This window comes from Giraffa tippelskirchi, chromosome 3 (assembly GCF_054371585.1).
Source record: "Giraffa tippelskirchi isolate mGirTip1 chromosome 3, T2T-mGirTip1v1.2.pri, whole genome shotgun sequence".
Lineage (NCBI taxonomy): Eukaryota > Metazoa > Chordata > Mammalia > Artiodactyla > Giraffidae > Giraffa > Giraffa tippelskirchi.
The window spans coordinates 123,660,143-123,672,660 of record NC_137277.1 but is presented as its reverse complement, the minus strand read 5'-3'; the positions used below and the strand labels follow the sequence as shown (position 1 = coordinate 123,672,660).

The 12,518-nt window shown below is 43.4% G+C and overlaps 1 protein-coding gene across 2 annotated transcripts in view; it reads left to right on the top strand.

Moving 5' to 3' along the window:
* The window catches only part of LOC145541792 (uncharacterized), a 284,540-nt gene that overhangs the window by 257,643 nt on the left and 14,379 nt on the right, over positions 1-12,518 (top strand). Inside the window, exons 7-12 of one of the 2 annotated variants that reach the window (XM_081579254.1) lie at positions 6,382-6,470; positions 7,413-7,678; positions 7,894-8,759; positions 8,903-8,942; positions 10,357-10,430; positions 10,808-10,855. In XM_081579254.1, the coding sequence (XP_081435380.1) occupies positions 8,741-8,759; positions 8,903-8,942; positions 10,357-10,430; positions 10,808-10,855 (181 nt within the window). In that variant the 5' untranslated portion in view covers positions 6,382-6,470; positions 7,413-7,678; positions 7,894-8,740. Of the gene's footprint in view, positions 1-6,381; positions 6,471-7,412; positions 7,679-7,893; positions 8,760-8,902; positions 8,943-10,356; positions 10,431-10,807; positions 10,856-12,518 lie in introns of those variants that run through there. The other variant, XR_014079289.1, reaches the window with a different exon arrangement.

The window sequence follows — 12,518 nt, the reverse complement described above, 5'->3', positions numbered from 1 at the left end:
CCTTCTTGTTTATAGCTGAGTAATATTCCATTATATATATGTACCACATCTTCTTTATCCATTCATCTGCAGATGGACATTTATATGACTGTTGAAATGACTAAATGAGATAGTATACACATAAAGCTTAGAATAATATGATGCCCAGAGTAAAATATGCCCAATAAATAGTAGCTGTTAATACTGGGTCATTCATTCAGAAGACATTTGTAGAGAGTTTACTACCCGCAGGGTATTTTTTTAGGCTGTGATGATACAAAGATAAATGACACAGTCCCTGAATGTGACAAGTATTAATTATGCTTGAAACAAGTGACAGGCAGTAAAAGTTCCTGGGGAAGAGGCACTTAACCTAACCTGGAGCATCAGGAAAAGTTTCTTGGGAAAGATGAGACCTGAATTGTTGTTGTTGTTCAGTCACTCAGTCATGTCCAACTCTTTGCGACCCCATGAACTACAACACACCAGACTTTCCTGACCTTCACCATCTCCTGCAGCTTGTTCAAACTCATGTCCATCGAGTCGGTGATGCCATCCAGTCATCTCACCCTCTGTCATCCCCTTCTCCTCCTGCTCTCAATCTTTCTCAGCGTTGGGATATTTTCCCATGAGTTAGTTCTTTGCATCAGGTGTTCAAAGTACTGGAGCTTCAGCTTCTGCATCCATCCTTCCAATAAATATTCAGGGTTGATTTCCTTTAGGATTGACTGGTTTGGTATCCCAGCAGTCCAGCAGATTCTCAAGAGTCTTCTCCAACACCACAGTTTGAAAGCATCAGTTCTTCAGCGTTCAGCCTTCTTTATGGTCCGACTCTCACATCCATACATAACTATTTTATAAACCATTGCTTTGACTGTAGGGACCTTTGTTGGCAAAGTGATATCTCTGCTTTTTAATACACTGTCTAGGTTTGTCATAGCTTTCCTTTCAAGGAGTAATTGTCTTTTAATTTCATGGCTACAGTCACCATCTGCAGTGATTTGGGGGCCCAAGAAAATAAAGTCTGTCACTGTTTTCACTTTTTCCCCATCTATTTGCCATCAAGTGATGGGACCAAATGTCATGATCTTACTTTTTTGAATGTTGAGTTTTAAGAATGACAATTTTCCAGATAGATGGGGAAGGGGGAACAGGAAGAGCATTCCAGGCAGAGGAATACCTCACAAAAATATGGTGTTTGCAGAGAACTGAGTCATTCAGTGGGTCTGTGGCAGAGGGAGAGAAACTGGAAGAGTGTTGTTAGAGCAGGAGACAAGCTCAGTTATCATAAATTTGCTTTCCTAAGATGTTAGATTACACCCCAAATTATCCATCCAGTAGTGTTTCAGTTGGAGGCATTTTTACAACTTCTTCAATTTACATTAATGCTACATGGTCTCATTTAAACTCCTGTGACCTGGTACAGAGAGAGTCATAGCGCCTGCTGCAAGAGAGACCTTCAGTCACAGCTGCTGGGAGGTAAAGAAGACCTTGGCTAACTCTTCAGTGAAAGTGAAAGTCACTCAGTCATGTCTGACTCTTTGAGACCCCATGGACTATCCACTCCATGGAATTTTCTAGGCCAAAATATTGGAGTGGGTAGCCTTTCCCTTCTCCAGGGGATCTTCCCAACCCAGGGACAGAACCCAGGTCTCCCTCATTGCAGGCAGATTCTTTACCAGCTGAGCCACAAGGGAAGCCTGGCTGCCTCTTCAAATCCCATGCAATTCAGCTGGGGTTTAGTGGAATGTCCTGTGCTCAGCACTCTACTTGGTACTGGGATTGAGGGGTTCCAGTGGGATGCAAGGTGTGAACAGCCATGAGCTTTGCTACTAGAGTTTTCACAGCTCAGAGTTGGGTTCCAGCTAAAGGGAACCCAGAGTGTGTTGCTTAGACTTGCTCTGGTTATCACATTGCGCCCTCTTCCCTCATCCTCCAACCTGTTCCAGCTCAGGGCACCCCCACTCTGGGGGTCATGCTGCCTGTTTCAGTAAACAGGATGGCCAAGAAATGCTTTTCTGGGTTTCATCCAACGCTAGCCCTGCTTCCTCTCCACAGCACCCCCCCCCCCAATATTTTCCTGAGGGATAAAAGATGGAGTCAGTTGGGGGAAGGTTGAGAAATAAAGAGAAGCTTGGACTCATTATGTGTTGTGTTTCCTTTGGAAGAAAAATAAACAGCTTGTCAAACTTAATTCTGTACCTCCTGAGCACTGAAAATAGGGATTTTTAAAAGCTGATTCTAGGAATGAATTAGTAATGAGTTTCTACTGAATTTTTTAAAGTTGTACTTGTCACACCATTCAGTGGTCATTACCCCTTTCTGATGAAGCCACAAGGTTTGGTGTTGTAATATGCAAGAAGTTCAGAGCTTCAGGAGGTACTCTGTGTTGTGTGTCAGTGATTCCTTCAGGCCAAGGTGGTTCTTTCTGAAGAGTGAATAAGCATTCTCCCTCCAGAGTGCTTCGGTTCCTGGGGACCCCGTGGGCTACAGTGTCTTCCTCTGATTCCACCTCAGTAGATCCTCACAACCTTTAGGCCAAAGCCTGGTCTGCTTCTGCCACCTGAGGTCACGCAGTGCTTTCTTACCATGACTGACTCGAACACTTAGTACCTACACCTCTACGCAATTGCTCCAGTCATCTTCTCTTACAAGTACTGGGCACCATTTAATTTCAGTTCTCCCTAAGATATTGGAAACTAAAGTCAGAGACTCCTTCACAAGCCTTCCTGCTACCCAACTCAGAGCCAGTGGGTGGAATTCACTTTCTTTTGACCTTCATTTGTGAATGATGATGATGGAGCTGACTCCCTCCAGGACAGCTTTGGAGGCAGGTCCTACCTCAACCTGAGTCAAGCAGGATCTGATTTTCTAATTCTATTCATTTCCTGTTGCAGCTGTAACAACTTACCACAAACTTGGTGGTCGAAAACTTATTTTAGGGCTTCGCTGGCGGTCAAGCAGTTAAGACCCCATGCTTCCACTGCAAAGGGTGCGTGTTCCATCCCTGATTGGGGAGCTAAGATCCCACATGCTGTGTGGTGCAGCCAAAGAAAAGAAAGAAAAAGGAAACTTATTTTATAGTTCTGGAGACCAGATGTGCAAAGCAGATATCACTTGGTTAATATCAAGGTGTCAGCAAGGCTGTGTTCTTTCCTGGAGAGTCTAGGGGAGACTTCTTCTCCTTGCCTTCTCCAGCTTCTAGAAGCCACCCACTGGGGAAGGAAATGGCAACCCACTCTAGTATTCTAGTCTGGAAAATCCCATGGACAGAGAAACCTAGTGGGCTACAGCCCACGGGGTTGCAAAGAGTTGGACGTGACTAAGTGACGGAGTATGAAGAAGCCACCCAGTGTCCTTGGTTTGTGGCCCCTCCCTCCGTCTTCAAAACCAGTCATGGCTGTTTGAGTCCTCTTGCTGCATCACCCTGATGCTGACTCTTCTTCATCCTTCTTCTGTGTGTGATGGAAGGACCACGTGATGGAAGGACCACTGGTCCACCTGGACAACCCAGGGTCATCTCTTTTCCTCAAGTCAGCTGGTTAACAACCTTAATTCTATCTGTTCCCTTCATTCCCCCTTGCCATGCACATATCAGATTCACAGGTTTCTGGAATTAAGACAAGGACTTGTGTGATTGTAACAACCACACGAATCAAGGTGAAGATGTGCAAGACCAACATTTCCCAAGCTTGGTTAGGGGGTGCATGCAGTCAGAGACAGTCACTGGATGGAATGCTTCCAAATAGGAAGGGCAGAAGAAACAGCTCAAAGCAGCATTTCATTTCCTCCTCTCAACTCCATTTATCCTCTCCGTATTTCAAGTTGCCAAAAAGGTGGGGGCTCTTCTCTTTGTTTACGACTGTTGCTCTGACAGGCTAATGACGGAGAACTTCTCTAGCCTTGAAAAGAGTGGGGAGGACAGATGAGACGGTAGATAAAGCCTGCCTTTCTTCCATCTGCCACAGGCCTATCAGAGCTGTCACTTAACCTTGCTCAGCAGAGGTTTTCCTCATCTCTTCCAAGAGGCTGAGGCCATCTGCTTTCCTATCTGTAATTAGTTGCATACTTATGTTTCTGTTGCTACTGCACTATGTTATTATGTTTGGGATTTTTTGAGTATGATGTGTGCTTCCCCTATTTGAATCAAGACTTCCTCAGACAATGGTACATATTTTCAGATTGAGTGTTACCTTCTGCCTTACTGGTGCCTGAGAGCAGGCACTGCACTTAATGGATACCTGAATGGATAGGGCTCTGGGTGGTTAAGGAATCTCTGGGGGATGTTTGGTGTCTTTCTGTGGCAAGTGAGGTTGCAAGCGTGCTCTTAGCTCCTGGGGAGGTGGGGGAGTTGCAGTGACTAGGAAATTATCTGCCATCAATTCTGAAAGCAGTACAAGGTTTAAAATCCTGGGTGTTAAAATCCAGGACAGGAGGGAAGTGTTGCCAGCTGTCTAGGAGAGACTAGAAGGGGAAAAGAAGATCTTCAGTTTTTGTGTGTAATTCTCACCGTTTTGTCTTCAAAGAGGGAAAAGCTGGCTGTGGGAGCCAAGCAGAGGGATGGACATGCTCTCACCTTGGAGGCAGGGAGGAAGAGTGTGCTAGGGATGTCCCAGCCATGTGATTGGTAGCTGATGGAAGAGGAAATTGGTGAAAGAAAAGAGTGGCAGCTCCAACTAGTAAGAACCTATTGTACAGCACAGGGAACTCTACTCAACGATCTGTAATGGACTATATGGGAAAAGAATCTAAAAAAGAGTGGCTATATGTATATTTATAGTGGATTTAGTTTGCTGTACACCTGAAACTAACATAACATTATAAATCAATTGTACTCTGATAAGAATTTTTAAAAATAAATAAAAGTGCAGCAACTTCCTTTGCCAACTCTGTCAGATATCATGTGCTCTTGTAAAAAAAAAAATTTATCATTAGTTCTAACAACTAACATATCAACAGCTTACCTGGCAGGAAAAAATACTGAAAAAACACTTTAGAAAACGTGCTCAGGAAAACAACTATTCCCCAGAATGCCTGCCTCGGCCCCGATCTCTACTTCTGAGGACTGGAGAGTGAAAGAGGAGTCAGAGCATGTGGCCTTGGAGTCTCCAAGAGGGACATCCACTTACTGTGCCAGGAGCCATACTTCCTGCCAGGACCAGCATCTTGTGTGGGCAGATGCGGGTGGGAGAGATTGACGTTGGAGCTGCCCTTGGTCCCCGGCTGGGATCCTGCTGAGCTGCCATTTTTATTTTCTCTTATTTTATTTATTTTTTTTTGTTTTTTGGTGGAAAGTCAAAGGAAACTCAAACTAGGTATTCAGAACTCAACTGTGTCATTAGACTTAAACAAAAGCAGACACTGGGTATGGTCAGGGGTTCTATCAGTAAGGTATTTATTTTTTCTTTTATTTTGGAGTATAGTTGATTAACAATATTGTGTTGGTTTCAGATGTACAGCAAAGTGATTCAGTTATACATATACATGTATCTATTCTTTTTCAAATCCTTTTCCTATTTAGGTTATTACAGAATATTGAACAGTGTTCTCTGTGCTATACAGTAGGTTCTTGTTGGTTGGTATGAGGTATTTTATTTTTGAAAGTATTACATAGTCACGGGCTGTAATATTTTAAAGGAACAAAAGGGTACACAGTGAAAAGTCTTCTCCTCATCCCTAATTCCAGGGACATAATTACTTCCCTGGAAATAATTAATGTAATTAATTTTTTATCTATCCTGCCAGAAATATGTAATGCATATATAACCAAACATGTCTAAGTATTCTCTCCTCGCCCCTTTTAACTTTATTTTTAAATTTTTGAGCTTTTAAAAAATAGACTATATTTTAGAGCAGTTTTAGGTTCATAGCAAGCTTGAAAGAAAGGTATGGAGGTTTCCCATATACCCCCTGCACCCACACATGCACAGCCTCCCCCATTATCAACATTCCCCACCAGAGTGGTACATGTGTTACAACTGATGAACAAATACTGACATGTCATTTATCACCCAAAGACCATCATTTACATTAGGGTTCACTCTTGGTGTTGTATAGTCTCTGGATTTTGATATGTGCCTAATATAATGTATCCATCTTTATAGTATTATATAAAATAATTGCATAATTTCAATCGTATAGAGTAAAACTCTCTAAAAATACTCTATGTTCCTCATATTCATCACTCCATAGTTTGGCCTTTTTCAGAATGTCATATAGTGGGATTCCCATGGTTTGTAACCTTTTCAGATTGGCTTCTTTCACTTAGTACTATGCATTTAAGATTCTTCCATGTTTTTTTTCATGACTTGATAGCTCGTTTCTTTTTAGTGCTAAGTAATATTACATTGTTTGAGTATATTAGAGTCTGTTTACCTGTTCACCTACTGAAGTACATCTCAGTTTCTCCCAGATTTGGCAGTTAAGAATAAAGCTGCTATGAACATCTGTGTGCAGGTCCTTGTGTGGACATAAGGCTTCAGCTCACTTGGGTAAATACCATTTGCTGGATCAAATGATCTCCCTTCCCTCTATACCCAAACAGCAGTATTCCATATACAATGTACTGCATCTTGCTTTTTTCCTTTTATTTTGGAGATTACTACATATCCGTTCCAATGAATTAAAGGTAGTTTTTTTAAATGTATGAAAAGGATCATGAATCTAAGCTTTTAGCAACCAGTACACTTTTCTATTTGGTGGCCTTCTTATAAGGTATGATCATGGAAGATGAAAATTCCTGTTGAGGGAAAAAACCATGGTATTAGTAGCTCACCAGTCTTACACACGGAGAAGGCAACGGCACCCCACTCCAGTACTCTTGCCTGGAAAATCCCATGGTCGGAGGAGCCTGGTAGGCTACAGTCCATGGGGTCACTAAGAGTCGGACACGACTGAGTGACTTCACTTCCACTTTTCACTTTCATGTATTGGAGAAGGAAATGGCAACCCACTCCAGTGTTCTTGCCTGGAGAATCCCAGGGATGGGGGAGCCTGGAGGGCTGCCGTCTATGGGGTTGCACAGAGTCGGACATGACTGAAACAACTTAGCAGCAGCAGCAGTCTTACACAGGAGCAGTGGTAGGGGTGTGGGTGGAGGGAGACTGGAAGTAGGGACACTGTCATGGGGCACACAGGAGGGTTGCAGGATTTGGTAAAAAGAATGAAGGATCTGGAATCAGAAACTGGTACAAAAAAAAAAAGAGAAGCAGGTTTAGATTCTGGCTCCTTCTCTTTCTAGCTGTGTGACTTTAGACAAGTCATTTAAGGGTTAGAATCCTCCATTTCTTCATCTATAAAATAAAGTCAATAAAAATGGTTATCTCATGGGTTTGGGGAAGCATCAGATGCAATAATGCATGAAAGAGCATTGTAAGATGCTTTGTAAGCTTTGTAAGATGCTAAGTGTTGGATGGTTCTATTCATTCTCTCAGCAATATTTGCCCAGTGTCTGCCATGCATCACACAGAGTTCCAGGAACTGGGAAACTGGATGAAAAGATGGCAAATCCCTGGCACCATTGGAGTTTATGTTCATATAGTATGGGGAGAGTGAACAAAGAAGGAAACAAAAGATTTTGAGGTATACTGCCATGAAGGAAATAAAACGTGGAGGATTTCCCTGGCAGACCAGGGGCTAAGACTCTACACTTCCAATGTGGCATGGCCAGAAAAAAAGGATAAAACGTGGAGACCTGATGGTGAGTGGATGGAGGGGGTGCCCAAGTAAGATGGGAAATCAGAAAAGTGACCTGTTCAGGGGCTCCTTATAGAGTCAGTGCCCCATCACACAAGGAAGTAAAGATGTGGAGGTTGTGAGTAAACCCTCTGTGCCCACACAGTGCCAAGGGAGGGCCAGCCTCTGGGAGGAAGGGTGCTAGAGGGGCAGCTTGTTTTCCTTTCTCTCAAATTACAGATCCTCTTCCTGGCACTTCTCTGCCATGAGGTATGTCCGGGGCTGATGGCACCAAGCAGGGCAGCGAGGGTAATGTTAACACCGCTATAGCCCGTGCGCAAATCTAGAACAGGAGCCCTGGGGAGGAGCCCATCCAGCTACCTGCCCTTTCTCCAGCTGCCTTGGCAGCTGGGCTAATCTGCTTGTTTGTTTGTTGTTTGAACTGTGTTTTCTGCTAACATGGCAGAGCAGCACATTTGTGTACATACGTGTTTGTGAGATGGTGTGCATTCAAAATGGAAGAAACCAACTTTTATATAAATGTATAAGCTTGCATAGCAGTATTTCTAAGCTCTTGCTGTATTTCTAAGTGCAGTGAGAACAAAATAGTTTCTCGAATTCACCCTCCATTCAAAAGAAAGACATAGAGCATCCCCAAAGGAGGCAAAAGAGGTGTGTCCCACGCTGGAGAAAGGTAAGGGAGACTCAACTCACCTGGATTCCTATCCCCAAATGCTAAGGCTCTCAGCCTAAATGCAAGAGATTCCCAGGCAACCTTGTGAATAATAGTAGTAATAACCATCCTCTGATGAAAACATAATATATGCAAAGTACTCAGGCTAAGTATATTCATATGCTTCTTTTTTATTGGGGCTTCCCAGGTGGTTCTAGAGGTAAAGAACCTACCTGCCAGTGCAGGAGAATCAGAGTTGTGGGTTCGATCCCTGGATTGAGAAGATTCCCTGGAGGAGGGCATGGCAACCAGTCCAGTGTTCTTGCTTGGAGAATCCCACGGACAGAGGAGCCTAGCGGGCTACAGTCCATGGGATCACAAAGAGTCGGACAGGGCTGAAGCCAATGAGCACGCATGCACGCACTCCGGCTAAGTATATTCATATACTTCTTTTTTTTATTAATTTTTATTGGAGGGTAGTTGTTTTGCAATGTTGTTAGTTCCTACTGCATAGCAAAGTGAATCAGCTATGCATATACATATATCCCCTTTTTTCTGGATTTCCTTCCCATTTAGGTTACCACAGAGCATTGAGTAGAGTTCCCTGTGCTATACGGTAAGTTCTCAATAGTCATCTGTTTTATCTAATACTTACAACTAATAAATTGCAAGTTCAATGCTTCTGTGGTGGGTCTCAGGAACTAGTAGGGAGGAGGAAAATTAAAGAGAATTTGTACTATCCTCCAAGGAAAGCTCTACTTAAATAAATTCATGCAATTGGACTATAGACACAAGTTAGCAGAGCTGGGATCCTAACAAAGGTGTATCAGGTTCTAGATCCAGCATCCCTCAACCTGTAGCCTCCATTCAGGCCCCTGAGCCCTACTACAAGGCATCAGAATCCTCAGGTTGCTAGTCTGCTGCTCAGGGCCCTCACCAAAGACCAGCAGGCAGACCCAGTTTCCTAGGCAGTGTCTGTGCTCTGGCTGCTGATGGTGAGAAGTCCTGAGTGGTCTCTGACTGCTATGTGTAGCACACAGGTAGGCCTGGCAATATCTCTGCCACTGTCTTATTTGGGTTCCTGCCTCCAACTGCCCTCCACTGACCAGCCTTAGCAAGGTGGGAGCTGCTGCTGCTGCCTAGTCACTTCAGTCACGTCCGACTCTGTGGGAGCCTAGGGACTGTAGCCTGCCAGGATTCTCTGTCCATGGCATTCTCTAGGCAAGAACACTGGAGTGGGTTGCCATGCCCTCCTCAGCAAGGTGGAAGACCAGGACAGAAATCTATTCGGATCTTTTCTCCTTTACTAACCATCTATCAAAAGTAATATAATGGTTACCAGTATCTTGTGGTTACCACCTGGAGGACAGGGGCAATATAGGGGTGGGGGAGGGGGAGGTACAAACTACTGGATGTAAAATAGGCTCAAGAGTTGTACAACATGGGGAATGTAGCCAATATTTTGTAATAATTGTAAATGGAAAGTAACCTTTAAAAATTGTTTAAGTAAATAAAATTTTTCAAATTAAGCTAAAAACATTTAAAAACTAACCTAATCCCCAATGTAGATTAGTGGTTGACTAGGGCTTGGTGAGTGGGAGGAATGGGGAATGACCATTAATGGGTACAGGCTTTGTTTTTGAGGTGATATAAATGATCTGGAATTACTGGTGATGGCTGTACAGCCCTGATTGTGCTAAAAACCACTGAATTGTACACCTTGAATTTGTAGATTATATGGCTATGTCAAATATAGTACAAGAAAGCCTTTTTTTTAAAGTTCTTACCTGGACCTTCCCCCAGCTCTTTATGGCTACTGGTTGATTAGCTGTGATGAGTTTCAGACATGCCTACAAATCTTTGATACTCTTCTATTCAAGAGATGGAGCTTAATCATTCTCCCCTGGAATATGACCTGGGCTTAGTGACTTTATCCCAAGGAATGGGGTGTGTCAGAAGTGAGAGAGCATAACTTCTGAGACTAGATCATAAATGGCATTGTAGCTTCCTTCTCTGCTTCCGGCTCTTAGATCATTCACTCTTGAGGCAAACCAGCAGCCATGTTGTGAGGATGATCAGACAGCTCCCTGGAGAGGCACGTTTGGTAAGGATCTGAGGCTGCCTGCCAAGAGCCAAATGAGTGAGCCATCCTGGAAGTGTTCAAGGTTTCAGAGAACTGCAGCTGCAGCCAAAATCTTAACCACATTCTCTTGAGAGGTCCTAAGCCAGAATCGCCAGCGAAGCCACTCTCAAATTTCTAACTCCCACAAACTATGAGAGTAAATTCTTACTGTCTTAAGCCACTAATTTTGAGATAATCTGTCTTACAGGGATAGGTGATGGGAGATACAGAAATATACATTAGTAGATAATTCCTTAGATTATATTGGCTAACCATTAGCCATTCTGAGCTAAAATCTGGGCAAACACTGTTGGGTTAATGCTTTATCCTCCCTGAATAACACCTTTCTATTTTAACAGAGGAACCCTGGAGACACAGTGCCCCAATTCAAAAGCAGTGTGACAATGGTGAGTATTCCAGGTCTGGTGGAAGGCCTGTAGGGAGGTTATTTTTGGTCCAGGGCTGGGGAGTTTATGTGACTTTCTAATTATTCCATGCCACCAGCTGCCTGTTCTTCCTAGGAGCGTCTCTACCCATTCCTCAGGCAGCCCAGAGAGACAATTCCTGTAGGAGGCAACTCGAGCAGGGACTCAATAATGTCACCACTGTCCAAGTGACAGAAAAATGCTCCTATCTCTCCAGGACTCTCTTGCCCCTTTCTTTTCATGGCATCTGCTCTTTTGACTGTATCTCATCTCCCGTGAATAAAGGTCAGGCATTCTCTGCTTTATCTCCTTCGCGGAAGGGGTCTTTCCATTCCTGTTAAGTTCTGTGTTTGCTGCCTGCTGACTATTTTTCTCTCTCTCTTTTTTTCATCTTTTTGTCTCCTTTGACATTTGGTGCCTCTACAGTCCTTTGGAAACCCTGGAATTCCACTCACAATGGACAGAAGACTGGGGATTAGAATGGAAAAGGCCTAGGGCCCACTGCAATTATTTCAGTGTTTTTGTGTTTGGTGGAAACAGAAAAGAAGTGCCTACACACAGACAGCACACAGCCACCAAAGCGACAGAAGGTGGAGTAAGGGGTCATCAGAGTACACCCTGCCGTGTTCAAACCTGGGAGGGGCTGGCTGATTCGGGTTCACAGCCTTCTTCCTCTCACCCAGGCTGAGGGTTATTATTGGGTAACAGAAACCAAAATCATTTAGAGAGGCTTAATAATCTCTCAAGTACACAGCATCTCCTTGGCTATCATCTCTACCTTCCGCTGTTCCTTTATCTCCATCTACATTGCATGTGTCCAAAGAGTTTCTCTTTTTTGTTTGTTTGCTTTTTATTTAAATAACTTAATTTTTTAATTATTTTTTGTATTGGAGTTTAGTTGCTTTACAGTGTTATGTTAGTTTCTGCTGTCCAGCAAAGTGAATCAGCTCTCAATTCAGTTCAGTTGCTCAGTCATGTCCTACTCTTTGTGACCCCATGGACTACAGCACACCAGGCTTCCCTGTCCATCACCAACTCCTGGAGCTTGCTCAAACTCATGGCCATCCAGTCGGTGATGCCATCCAACCATCTCATTCTCTGTCATCCCCTTCTCTCCCTGCTTTCAATCTTTCCCAGGATCAGGATCTTTTCCAGTGTGTCAGTTCTTCCCATCAGGTGGCCAAAGTATTGGAGCATCAGCTTCAGCATCAGTCCTTCCAATGAATATTCAGGGCTGATTTCCTTTAGGATGGACTGGTTTGATCTCCTTGCAGTCCAAGGGACTCTCAAGGGTCTTCTCCAACACTACAGTTCAAAAGCATCAATTCTTCAGCACTCAGTTTTCTTTATGGTCCAACTCTCACATCCATACATGACTACTGAAAAAAACCATAGCTTTGACTATATGAAACTTTGTCAGTAAAGTAATATCTCTGATTTTTAATATGCTGTCTAGGTTTGTCATAGCTTTTCTTCCAAGGGCAAATGTCTTTTAATTTTATGGCTGCAGTCACCATCTGCAGTGATTTTGGAGCCAAAGAAAATAAAGTCTGTCATGTTTCCATTGTTTCCCCATCTATTTGCCATGAAGTGATGGGATCGGATGCCATGATCTTAATTTTTTGAATGTTGAGTTTTAAGCCAG